The sequence below is a fragment of the Natrix helvetica genome (assembly GCF_964273705.1).
Source record: "Natrix helvetica genome assembly, chromosome: 4".
NCBI classification, from domain to species: Eukaryota; Metazoa; Chordata; class Lepidosauria; order Squamata; family Natricidae; genus Natrix; species Natrix helvetica.
In genome coordinates this window covers 171,227,048-171,240,449 of record NC_138550.1, presented here as the reverse complement: position 1 = coordinate 171,240,449, position 13,402 = coordinate 171,227,048, and the positions used below count along the sequence as shown (strand labels likewise).

At 49.3% G+C, this 13,402-nt stretch overlaps 2 protein-coding genes across 3 annotated transcripts in view; both read right to left on the bottom strand.

Moving 5' to 3' along the window:
* Positions 1–6,997, bottom strand: part of VPS28 (VPS28 subunit of ESCRT-I) — a 29,249-nt gene extending 22,252 nt beyond the window's left edge. The window contains exon 1 of the mRNA XM_081951995.1: positions 6,993–6,997. The gene's annotated coding sequence lies outside the window, so the exon portion shown is untranslated. The remainder of the gene's footprint in view (positions 1–6,992) is intronic.
* The window catches only part of EFR3A (EFR3 homolog A), a 53,104-nt gene that overhangs the window by 14,541 nt on the left and 25,161 nt on the right, over positions 1–13,402 (bottom strand). For both annotated transcript variants that reach the window (XM_081951955.1, XM_081951956.1), the window contains exons 10-14: positions 12,712–12,847; positions 6,300–6,464; positions 4,486–4,600; positions 3,767–3,818; positions 214–386 (exon numbers count right to left, since the gene is read on the bottom strand). In XM_081951955.1, coding sequence (XP_081808081.1) covers positions 214–386; positions 3,767–3,818; positions 4,486–4,600; positions 6,300–6,464; positions 12,712–12,847 — 641 coding nt within the window. The remainder of the gene's footprint in view (positions 1–213; positions 387–3,766; positions 3,819–4,485; positions 4,601–6,299; positions 6,465–12,711; positions 12,848–13,402) is intronic.

The window sequence follows — 13,402 nt, the reverse complement described above, 5'->3', positions numbered from 1 at the left end:
CAGACGTCAGCCGAGTCTCTTGGAAGCCTCCAGGGATGAAGCTCCCACAACTTCTGGAGGCAACTTCTGTTCCGTGGGTGGATGGTTCTCACGCTCTGGCCTTCGGGTGCTTTGGAGAATAGTTTGAGCGCCCCCCCCCCCCTTTCTGGGGCAGCCCCTCCAATACCGTTCATTTCCCCGTGTGGGCTACCCAGAGGCCAGGGCCACCCTTACCGTATCCCTCGGAGCTTTGCTCTGTTGTCGTGCCGGTCAATCAGATTGTGCAGGATCTCCAGGACCAGCTGCCGCAGCTCGGAGTCCTCCATGAGGGAGGTGGACAGCAGGGGGTCCAGGAAGGGCGCCGAGAGGACGGAGGCGATGCTCTTGGCGTTGTAGCCGGAGGTCACCTGCCACGGAGGCCGAGAAAAAACAAGGGGTCCCCATTCGCACTTCCTAGGCAGGACCGGCAGCTGCTCGAAGGGGCCAAAGGGATACTCAAGGCATCCTCCACCAAAGACTCCCAGGATTCAAAGATACAGGGAGTCCTCATCTTACGACCACAAGGGAGCCCGAGATTTCCGTTGCTAAGCCAGACAGTTATTAAGTGAGCTTTGCCCCACTTTGCGACCTTTCTCGCCACAGCCACTAAGCGAATCACTGCAGTTGTTGAACTAGGATCCCGGTCATTAAGCGAATCTGCCTTTCCCCATTGACTTTGCCCCGTCTAACGTCCAATAAAACTTCCTTATATGTGGATTAGCCCTGAGGCCACGTCAAAGTGCAGGGTTCCAGAAACAAATTATTACAATTTTTTAAAAAGCCATTTAAAATGGAAGGGGATAAAACACAATTTAAAATGGAAATGGGAATAAAATACAGTAATTTGAGATGTAGGTAAAATATGATAAAATTATTTATTTATTTATTTATTTATTTATTTCTTGGATTTCTAAACCGCCCCCTCTCCCAAAAAGGGACTCGGGGCGGTGTACAGTCAGATAAAATGCAGATAAAATACATGAATAACAATATAAATAGTATAAAAACAATTGAATACTAAACATTTAGGTGGAGGAGAAGAGACTGTACAAGAAATAAATATGCTATGGAAACCCTAAAAAACATCCCCAATTAAAATACCCAAACCCAGTTAAAATATATCCCCGGGAGACAAAACTAAGAGAGTGCCAGGCCAGCTGATTGAAACAGGTGAGTCTTTAATTTTTGACGGAAGGAGCGGAGGTCGGTGGTGGTTCGGATGTCGGGGGGGAGGTCATTCCAGAGGGTTGGGCCCATCACAGAGAAGGACCTACTCCTAGGTGTCGCCCGCTGGCATTGCCTAGCGGACGGCACCAGGAGGAGTCCCTCCCTGTGTGAGCGGATTGGTCGTAGGGACGTGTGTGGTAGGATGCGATCCTGCAGATAACTAGGTCCTATGCCATGGAGCGCTTTAAAGATGGTAATCAATACCTTGAAACGCACCCAAAAGGCCACAGGTAGCCAGTGCAGCTCGTGCAGGAGAGGTGTTACGTGGGAGTATCGTGTACTCCCCATGATGACCCGCGCAGCTGCGTTCTGAACTAGCTGCAGTCTCCGGATGCGTCCCAAGGGAAGCCCCATGTAGAGGGCATTGCAGTAGTCCAGGCGAGACGTCACCAGCGCATGAGTGACCGTGCGCAGGGCACTCCGGTCCAGTAGGGGGCGCAATTGGCGCACCAGGCGGACCTGGTGGAACGCCCCCCTTGCCACGGCTGCCACATGGTCCTCCATTGACAGCTGGGCATCAAGGAGGACGCCCAAATTGCGCGCCCGTTCCACAGGGGACAGTTGTTCGCCCCCTATGGCCAGCGAAGGTGTCAGCTGGCTGAACCGAGGTGCCGGTAGCCACAGCCACTCAGTCTTGGAGGGGTTGAGTTTGAGTCTGTTGTCCCCCATCCAGACCCCGACGGCTTCCAAACACCGGGACATCACTTCGACAGCCTCGTTGGGGTGGTTTGGGGTTGAAATGTACAGCTGAGTATCATCAGCGTATAGGTGGTACTCAACCCCAAAACCACGGATGATCTCACCCAGCGGCTTCACATATGCGTTGAACAGGAGAGGCGAGAGGACCGACCCCTGTGGCACCCCACAAGTGAGTGGCCTCAGGGTCGACCTCTGCCCCCCTGTCAACACACATTGCTTCCGGTCGGAGAGGTAGGAGCCGAACCACGGCAAAACGGTGCCTCCGACTCCCATCCCCTCCAACCGGAGCAATAGGATACCATGGTCGATGGTATCAAAAGCCGCCGAGAGGTCTAATAGGACCAGGATAGAGGAGCAACCCCTATCTCTGGCCCTCCAGAGATCATCAACCAACGCGACCAAGGCTGTCTCTGTGCTGTGCCCGGGTCGGAAGCCGGACTGGCGTGAGTCTAGATAATCGGATTCGTCAAGGTGTCGTGGAAACTGCTGCACCACCACATTCTCAACAACCTTCGCCAAAAAGGGGAGGTTGGAGACTGGACGGTAATTAGCTAGCTCCATTGGGTCGAGCGAAGGCCTCTTGAGCAAGGGTCTCACCACCGCCTCTTTCAAGGCGGTTGGTAAGTATCCCTCACCCAATGAGGCGTTCACCACGCCCAGAAGCCAGCCTCGTGTCACCTCCCAGGCTGGCAGTACCAGCCAGGAGGGACACGGGTCCATTGAACATGTAGTGGGCCGCAGCCGTCCACCCAACCTGTCCAAATCCTCGGGGGCAACAGAGTCAAACTCCTCCCAGAATGGTCTCTCAAGACTCGCTGTTGACGGCTCGTCTGGTCCACTGACGGAGGTCCATCCGCTCCGGATCTGAGCAATTTTGTCCTGCAGATATTCTCCAAACTCCTCTGCTCTTCTCTGTAAGGGTGCCCTCCGCGTCCCCTGCGATAAAAGGGAGCGGGTCACCCGAAACAGGGCGGCAGGGCGGTTATCCGCGGACGCAATAAGGGCGGCACAATGCCTACGCTTATATTTCGATGTCACCCCTGCAATCTACCCCAATGAGTCTCATGTGCCCCCTGGGGCGTTGCAACCATCATGAGTCCATGCCAGTTGCCAAGCCTCTGAATTTCGATCATGTGACCACGGGGGATGCAGTAACGGTCGCACCTGTGAAAGATGGACAGGAGCCCCTTTTTTCAGTGCCGTTGTAACTTGGAACGTTTATTAGTCAAGGACTACCTGTACAACAACAGGAACCCCGACTGGCAGGGTTTTATTCACGGTACGGGGCCTTTGCCACCCAAGCCTTCCAAAGGTCACCCTAGAAATCATCCGCTGCAGCCGGCAAGGTTCAGGGGATGCTGGGAGCTGTAGTCCGTGATCAGGAAATCAATTTGATTGAGATCGGACACCCATTTGATCCGGCAGAATTGGCATATTAAGTCTAAACAGCCTCTCTAAACCTGGCCACTTTAAGATGGGTGGACTTCAACTCCCAGAATCCTTGCGGACTTCAACTCCCAGAATCCTTATGGATTTCAACTCCCAGAATCCTTATGGACTTCAACTTGTGGACTTCAACTCCCAGAATTCTTGTGGACTTCAACTCCCAGAATCCTTGTGGACTTCAACTCCCAGAATCCTTGTGGACTTCAACTCCCAGAATTCCCCATCTTAAAGTGGCCAAGGTGGGAGATCCCTGCTCTTAACTGGATGGAATCCTTGCTATTAGGGCTTAGGGGAGCTGCAAACACACCTGCAGAAGCTACCCCTGAAATTTGGCATCTCCTCACTCGCTCCCCCCAACCCCCCAACCCCTTCTTACCATCAGCAACGACCGTAACAGCATGATTTGAATCCTCCTGGTTCCCAAATCTCTGCGAGAGCAGAAAGAACAGATAAAATATCACATGCTGGGAGAAAACGGGGGAAAGTCCTGGGCTGCAGCTTGTCAGGAGAGGCTGGGGCTGCCCGTGGAAAGCAAGCAGCATTCCTGGCTGGGAAACCATCCAGTGGGACAAGAGGCCGTCGATCTGGGGGCCCTGACCTCACCGGCCCCTCCCTGCCTCCCTCTCCCTCTCTGGAGGACTTTAAAAAAAAGTTCTCCAAGACAGAATTTGCAGAAGCAGAATACTCCCAGAAGGGACTTGGTTTCAAAAGCCATTGGTTGATATTTCAGAGTGGGGAGGGGAGGGGATTGCAGAGAGGAGGAGGAGGACTGAGAGGCCCTTGGTGGTCTCTGAGCTTGGTGGTTTTCTTGCAGACGTTTCATGACCCAACTAGGGAACAGCATCAGTGCTAGAAGGGAAGGAGGTTTCCTTTCCAGCCCTCTCTAAGCAGTTTGCAGAGTCAGCCTCTTGCCCCCATTTTACCGACCTCAGAGGCAGGAAGGCTGAGTCAACCTTGAGCCGGTCAGGATCGAACTGATGGCAGTGGGCAGAGTCAGCCTGCAATACTGCATTCTAACCCCTGCACCATCATGGCTCCTACTATTAATAATACCATTTTGCAGAAAGAAAAACAGAGCAGAATAAGGACACGAACCCAAACTCGCTGGTGTCCGAGGTGTGGGAGGTCACCCCGAAGACTGGGACTTTCCCCATGATAAACATCATGATCTCTGACCGCTGGTAGTCGGGCAAGTTGCTTCCAAAGAAACCTAGGAGCAGAATGAAAAACAAAGGGAGGGTGAAGCCCTTCCAGCTGCTCCTAAGACAGGGAAGAGAGCAATATAGACTTATATCCCGCTTCAGAGCGTTTTTACAGCCCCCTCTAAGAGGTTTACAGAGTCAGCCTCTCGCCCCCAACAATCTGGGTCCTCATTTGACCCACCTCGGAAGGCCGGAAGGACGAGTCGATCTTTAATGCAAGAAATAATGGCGAGGAATTTTTCCACGTCAAATGAAATCATTGGACCCCTTTTTAAAACTATCCCTTAAAAACAGTTCCTCAACCGTGGCCATTTTAAAATGGGGGGACTTCAACTCCCAGAATTCTATGCCTATTTAAGTTTTGTATTTGAATTTTAGCTTCTTTAAAAAATAAAATAAAAATAGAAGGATGTGGGGAAAAAAACCTGTGTTCCTCAACCTTGGCTGGGGAATTCTGGGAGTCGAAGTCCACCCATGGCTGGGAAACACTCCTTAAAAAGCAGGAAATGAATGCAAGGCCAACCCTGGGACCTTCCCAGTTGCCCCTCAGTTGGAGTTACCCACAAGAGCTACTACATTGCCTTAGAAATAGATTTTAAAAATCCAAATAAGAAACCAAAACTGGACTTTTAATTATATCATGTATGCTTGATTTGCAAATAAATCGGAGAAACAAGTGATTCACTCTGTCAATCAATATTTTTGTCAATCATCAAAACCAAAAGCCCCCTGATTTTAGGCTAGGAGAGGTGAACTCATAGTGGGGTGCAGGAGGACTTGGGGGGTGAGCTTTAAGGGGAGGGGGGAAGTGCTTGTGATGACCTGAGGCATGGCACAGAGATAACACAGGAAGTTCACACTGCCTCTTTATGGGTCCAAATTTCCCCAAACCCTCCCACGTTTCTGGCAAGCCCCAGAGTAAAGTGATCTCTCTCTCTCACACACACACCCCTCTGGCTGCAAATAGTCCAGCCCAACGCTCTGAGCACTGTGGCTGCAAAGCAAGAAATCCAAAAAGAATGCAAGGAATCCAGGAAAGGTCAAACATCAGCACTCAACACTCCATGAATTCCGTGTTTGTTCCTGACAAATGTTCCTCCCCACAGTGTCTCCTTAAGTCTCATTCCCCAGGTGGGCCTTGTGAAGAGGGGTGGGGTGCTCTTCTCCCAAGGAGCCTGCTCAGTCTGCGCTGTTCTCACCTTCTCTCCACTCTCCATGCTCTCGGATCAGGAGCGGGTGGTCCTTGCTCCTTGCCTGAGCTCTTTCTCTCCTGCTCACTGCTTAGCCTCTCTTGGTCATCCTGCCCCCCTCCCTCCCTCCCTAAAAGCTGTCCCAATTCCGACTCGGCCTGCTCCTCTCCACATTCCTCCGAAGCCAACAAAGCTGCCCCTTCGATCTCCATGGGCTCCAATTCCAGCTTGCCTTCCTCCGCAGACTCAGGGTATAACGGGGGGCATGACAGTGATTTCCCTTCTTCATAAACCAGAAGTATTTCAAGGTTTGGGCACCATTTGCAGAATCCTTGTGTCAGCCGTAAAAGTTCCTCGGTTTGGCTGAATGATACAGCGGTCATAGAGAGGAAATACCAGAGGGGGGAGGGTGATGACACACACCCTTATTTTGCACCCGGGGGATGAAAAGCTACAAGAAGAAAATAAGAGACCAGGTGAAATCCCACCCCGGATACTCACTCACTCACTCACTCACCGATGGTTTGGATGATGGCGTTCTGGACGATGCGCTCGTCATTGTCCTTAGAGGGGGCAGAGAGGGCAGCGTGGCCGTGATCGCCCCTCGTGTTGCCCAGTTCGAAATCCACACTCAGGCTCAGGTGCTTCAGCAGAGTGTTGAACACCTCCAGGACGGTGGGACCTGACCAACGGAAGCATGGTAAAAATAAATGTTTATATCTTGCCTTTATTGCTTTTACAAATAACGTCCAAGGGACGAACGTATCCGACACATTTTCTTCTTTCCTACATTACCCACAATAACAACCCTGTGAGGTGGGTTGCGATGAGAGAGGGTGACTGGCCCAGAATCGATCTCAGCCGGATTTTATGCCTAAAGAGGGACTAGAACTCACCGTCGTCTCCTGGTGATTGGCCCAAAGTCACCCAGCTGCCTTTCATGCCTAAGGCAGAACTAGAACTCACCATCTCCTGGTCATTGGCCAAAAGTTATCCAGCTGGCTTTAATGCCTAAAGCGGGACTAGAACTCACCATCTCCTGGTCATTGGCCCAAAGACTAGTGGTTAAGGCACCAGGCAAGAAAGCAGGAGGCCGTGAGTTTAAATCCTGCCTTAGGCCTAAAAGCCGGGTGAGTAACTCTGGGCCGGTCTCTCTCTCTCCCTCCCTCTCTCTCTCTCAGCTCAACCCACCTCACTTCTTCTTAACCAGCTTCCGTGGCTAAGGAGGCTCTAGAATTCACAGTCTCCCACTTTTTAGCCTTGCATTTTAACTCAAAGCAAACAGACGTCAGAGCTAACCCATCCTCCCTTCTAGCACTGATAATGTTCCCTAGTTGGGTCATGAAACATCTGCAAAAAAACAACCACCCTCCACCAAACTCAGAGAGCATCAAAGAAGCCACCTCTCTATGGAGATGCTCCATCCTCTAAATCATGGTTGTCCCAAAGGTGCTTTTTTTCAAGAGGCAACTGGACTTTCTTGGTTTTTCTGTGAAGACGTTTCGCTTCTCATCCAAGAAGCTTCTTCAGCTCTGATGCAAAGTGAAATGTCTTCAAAGAAAAACCAGAAAGTTGCCTCTTGAAAAAAAGCCTCAACCACAAATAGTATTTTGATCCCTGCAGTTTTCCTGGCAAAATCTTTTGACATTTTCCCAAAGGCCAAGAGAGGAGGGCCAGCCCAAGGTCACCCAGTGAATTTCTTGTGCCAAAGCCTGGAGGGGATTTCACCATTTCCCAAGCTTCTAATCTGGCTCTTAACCTCCACCCCAAACTGGCCTTCTGGACAAGCCCGGGCAGTTCTCCATTTCTGTCCACCCTGAAGCTGGCCTGAGTGAGGCCAATTTCTGGGCTTCAGCATTGCCGCACTGGAGCTGAGGGCCGGGGAGGGCAGAATAGAGATAGATGGGGGTTGTGTAGCCAAAACAAAATACTTTCTCTTGGGAACCAAGGACATTCCCACAGGCGGTCGGGGAGAGGAGGAGCGACGTTAACTGGAAGCAACTGGGAGACACGATGATTGGACCATGTGACTGATCATTTAGGGAAGGGGGAAGAACTTCTACTTTTAACTAGGTGAAAACAGCGGGAATATTCAGTCGGTTTTCACCAGCCTGTGCCAATATGCTATATCCAATAAACCAGTTCTTTGAGGGATCTACCTGCCTCAGAGTTCTTTTTATTATGGGTGTATTACTTGGCATCCTGACATTGGCTTCTTCCTACAGCTGCAAGAAAGCTGACTCACCCAAATGGCCCTTTTGCCTAGGGTGGAACTCGCGCCCCAGTCTCCCCATCCCACGTTGGGCACCTTACTCAGTGGACAAACCGGCTCTGTAAGTCACGAGCACCAAATGAAACACCTCTCTACGTCACAGCGTGTTCCACCTGACTCAATCCATCCCTGCCAAAATTCCTTATCATCAAACCTCTTTGTCTCCGCTTGGGAGAAAGTTTTTCTTGCTGGACCTTCTTATGAAGCCAAGACAGTTTTTCTAACTTTAAGAAGAAGAAAAAACCCGCTAGCAGTGCCGAGGTAGAAAATACAGATGGTCCTCGACTTATAACCGTTCGTTTAGTGACTGTTTGGTGTTACAACAGCACTGAAAAAAAGTAACACGATGGTTTTCCACACTCATGACTGGTGCAGCATCTCCGTGGTTATGCGATCAGAGGCTTGGCGACTGACTCATATTTATGACGCCCCGGGGTCACGTGAATATGTGACCCTTCACATAAGCAAAGTCAAGGGGAATCCAGATTCACTTAACAACCCCATTACCAGTGGAACAACTGCAATGATTCACTTAACGGTGGCCATAAAGGTCATCAAAAGTCAACCAACGTCTTGCTTAGCAAGCTACATTTTTCAGCTCAAGTGTGGTCGTAAGTCGAGGGCTACCTGTACAAACTACCAAGCTGACACACAACTTGTGAAAGAGACAGGGCAAGGAAGTGCTGCCTAGAGAACGGTCAGATAAGAGAGGACTCAGCTGCGTACTGGATGGAGAAAGAGAAGCTTCCCAGGCCGTAAAAACAGAGATTTGCACTTTCAAACCTGCAAGATTCTGTTCAAGTAGCCTTTTCAATAAAGTCACATTACTTCATTTGGTTGTGTTTCCTGTCTGGTTTACCTGGGAAGGCTAACACAACAACAACAACAACTCTAGGCTTTTTAAAAACAAAACAAAAGAAAATTTATCTTTATCACGAAAGAGCTTCTTCACAACCGATCATCTTTTTGCTAGCTCATTTTCCATACGTGATCTCTTGCAAGATAACCGCCAGTTAAAAACGTCTACGGAGATTCTCCGTGCTCCTGGTCACGGTTGTCCCAAAGGTGCTTTTTTCAAGAGGCCACTGGACTTTCTGGCTTTTCTTTGAAGACGTTTCGCTTCTCATCCAAGAAGCTTCTTCAGCTCTGGCTGGATGGTGGATGGTAGCCATTGACCAGCTGTCTGCAAGGACTATCAATCCTTCTCTTCCCCACCATCCAGTCAGAACCGAAGAAGCCTCTGGGATGAGAAGTGAAATATTTTCAAAGGAAAAACCAGAAAGTCCAGTTGCCTCTTGGGGGGTGGGGAGGGAAGCACCTTTGGGACCCAGTTAAAAATCCTCCATGAAATAATTAAGAGCAGAAGAAGGAGAAGTAATTCCTACTTTAGAACCAGCTCTCATTTTTTAAATAAAAGAAAGGAGGAGGAGGAAAAACAACAGCTGGGATTAGCAAGCACATTTTCTGCCTTATCTAGCAGAAACTGCTGAACAAAACAAGATTTTGCCCCGGGGAAAACCGTCACTTTCCTACCGTCTGGCTCTTCTCGCTTGACTCCCTGGCGCTGCTTGCCGTCCTGGGCTTCCATTTATGGACCAACTCTGTTTTCTACCGACATCCACGCTTCTTCCTATGTCTCTCCCAATTCTAGATCCTGCCTCCTCTCGACTGCCAGAGCTCAGGCGAGCCAGTAGATCCTGGATCTCATCCCCAGCTCAATTATCCCTAATTAGCCTTTCCGTGCTGTGATTTTCCCCTCAACCATCCCTGACATCTGGGCAGCGACACATCACGTTTTTGCTTACTCAAGCGGCTTCTCCGACAAGAGCAACTTTAGCAATCAAATCCCCACGGCTGCCGCAGGGAGGATGATTTGCAAGCATTTTATACCTGGAGGAACAGTAGAGATAGACCTCGACTTATGACCACAATTGAGGCCAAACTTTAGGTGGCTAAGTGAGACATCTGTTGAGTTTTGACCCATTTTATGACCTTTTGAGCAACCTTGAACTAAGGAGAAAATTCCTGACGGTGGAAACAATTAAGCAGTGGAACAGAAGTTGCCTCCAGAAGTTGAGAATGCTCCAACACTGGAAGTTTTTAAGAAGAGATTAGACAGCCATTTGCCTGGAATGGGATAGGGCAGTGATGGCGAACCTGTGGCACGCGTGCCACAGGCGGCACGCGTGCCACAGGCGGCACGCGGAGCCATTTGTCAGGGCACGCGAGACCCTGAGTTCACCCTTTTTTAAAGGCATTTTTCGCCCTCCCCAGGCTCCAGAGGCTTTATAGGAGCCTGGGGAGAGCGAAAAGAGCCTTCCCCCCACCCTGAAGCCTCCGGAGCGCAAAACAACGGCTCTACGGGCAAACCGGAAGTTCGGGAACGGACTTCCGGTTTGCTCGGAGGGTCATTTTGACTGCTCCGGAGGCTTCAGGGAAGTGTCCTAAAGGTCGCTCAAGCTTCTGGAAGGCTTCCGGGGGGCGGGGGAGGCTGTTTTCGCCCTCCCCAGGCTCCTATAGAGCCTCTGGAGCCTGGGGAGGGCAAAAAAAGCATGCAAAAAATGGGGGGTCGCGCATTGCAATATGGGTGCGGCACGCCTGCACACGACCCCCCTGCGCTCCCCCCACTTATGGCACACAAGCCAAAAAAGGTTTGCTATCGCTGGGATAGGGTCTCCTGCTTTTGCAAAGGGTTGGACTAGAAGACCTCCAAGGTCCCTTCCAACTATTCTATTCTATTCTATTCTATTCCATTCCATTCTATTCTATTCCACTCCACTCCATTCCACTTTATTCTATTCTTTATTCTAGTCTAGTCTAGTCTATTTTCTATTCTATTCTATTCTATTCTATTCTATTCCATTCCATTCGAGTTTTTATTCTATTCTATTCCTATTCTACAGGTGAAACTCAAAAAATTAGAATATCGTGCAAATGTTCATTTATTTCAGTAATGCAACTTCAAAGGTGAAACTAATATATGAGATAAGACTCATTACATGCAAAGCAAGATAGTTCAAGCCGTGATTTGCCATAATTGTGATGATTATGGCGTACAGCTCATGAAAACCCCAAATCCACCATCTCAGAAAATTAGAATATTACATGCAATCAATAAAACAAGGATTGTACATAGAACAATATCGGACCTCTGCAAAGTATAAGCATGCATATGTACTCAGTACTTGGTTTGGGCCCCTTTCGCAGCAATTACTGCCTCAATGCGGTGTGGCATGGAAGCTATCAGCCTGTGGGACTGCTGAGGTGTTATGGAAGGCCAGGATGCTTCAATAGCGGCCTTCAGCTCTTCTGAATTGTTCGGTCTCATGTCTCTCATCTTTCTCTTGGCAATGCCCCATAGATTCTCTATGGGGTTCAGGTCAGGCGAGTTTGCTGGCCAATCAAGCACAGTAATCCCACGGTCATTGAACCAGGTTTTGGTGCTTTGGGCAGTGTGGGCAGCTGGAAAATGAAGTCAGCATCCCCATAAAGCTCGTCTGCGGAAGGAAGCATGAAGTGCTCCAAAATCTCCTGGTAGACGGCTGCGTTGATCCTGGACTTAATGAAGCACAGTGGACCAACACCAGCAGATGACATGGCTTCCCAAATCAACACAGACTGTGGAAACTTCACACTGGACTTCAAGCATCTTGCAGTGTGTGCCTCTCCATTCTTCCTCCATACTCTGGGTCCTTGGTTTCCAAATGAGATGCAAAAGTTGCTCTCATCAGAAAAGAGGACTTTGGACCACTGAGCAACAGGACTTTGGACCACTGTGCTTCATTAAGACCAGGGTCAACGCAGCCGTCTACCAGGAGATTTTGGAGCACTTCATGCTTCCTTCCGCAGACGAGCTTTATGGGGATGCTGACTTCATTTTCCAGCAGGACGTGGCACCTGCCCACACTGCCAAAAGCACCAAAACATATGCATGCTTATACTTTGCAGAGGTCTGATATTGTTCTATAGACAATCCTTGTTTTATTGATTGCATGTAATATTCTAATTTTCTGAGATGGTGGATTTGGGGTTTTCATGAGCTGTAATCTATAATCATCACTATCATTATGGCAAATCACGGCTTGAACTATCTTTCTTTGCATGTAATGAGTCTTATCTCATATATTAGTTTCACCTTTGAAGTTGCATTGCTGAAATAAATGAACTTTTGCACGATATTCTAATTTTTCGAGTTTCACCTATATTCTGTTTTCTATTCCATTCCATTCGTGGTGTTCTCTTCTCTTCTCCATTCTAGTAGCAACAGTTGTGATATAACCTGTTGTTAAGTGAATCCGGCTGCCCCCATTGACTTTCCTTGACCAAAGGTCATACAAGGTGATCACTTGAGCCCAGGACAATGCAACCGTCACAAATACGAGTCCACTGTCAAGTGTCTGAATTTTGAACATTGGACCATGAGGATGTTTAGCAAATGTGTAGTCGTAAATGTAGAAAAACAGCCATAAGTCACTTTTTTCAGCGCCGTTGTAACTGAAAAGTCGAGCGGTCACTAAACGATTGTAAGTCGAGGACTCCCCATCCACAGGAGGAAGCCACACGTCCAACTTCTAACCACATTCCTAACAACCAACCATCCATTTGCGTCCCTCTCTCAAAAGTGCCACGGCAGCCGGACGGATCTGACTGGACTCACCGATGGATCCCTTGGCCGCGATGGCCACCGCCTCCAGCAAAACCTGGATGATCCCAGCTCGAACGCGGGGCGAGTCTCGCTTGCAGCTGTCCAGATGCGCCAGGATCTCCTGTATCACGTTGTGAGAATACTGGGCCTTGGAAGGAAACAGAAAGAAGAGGCAACGTTGGCACTATGCCGCAGTGGTAGATAAGTCACAGTTCTCCTCCGTCCAGGGAAGGCAAATGAAATTTTTGCGCCTCCGAGTCCAAATGAGAAACGAGAACCAAAAAAAACAGGTTTGGGGCATGCCAAAAAAGGAAGAGGAACAGCTGGAAAGTCAAAGGAATAATATCTAAGAGAGTGTTGGTCAAGCTTGGCGACTTGAAGATGGGTGGACTTCAGCTCCCAGAATTCCCCAGCCAGCAACACGTTGCTGGCTGGGGAATTCTGGGAATTGAAGTCCACCCATCTTCAAGCCGCCAAGGTTGAGGAACTGTTTTTAAGGGATAATTTTAAAAAGTGGTCCAATGATTTCATAAGATGTGGAAAGGTTCCTTGCCATTATTCTTTGCATTAAAGATTGACTCGTCCTTCCGTCCTTTCGAGGTCGGTAAAACGAGGGCCCAGATTGTTGAGGACGAGAGACTGACTTTATAAACCGCTTAGAGTGGGCTGGAAACATGGGAAGGAAGGAAGAGTTAAGGAGAAG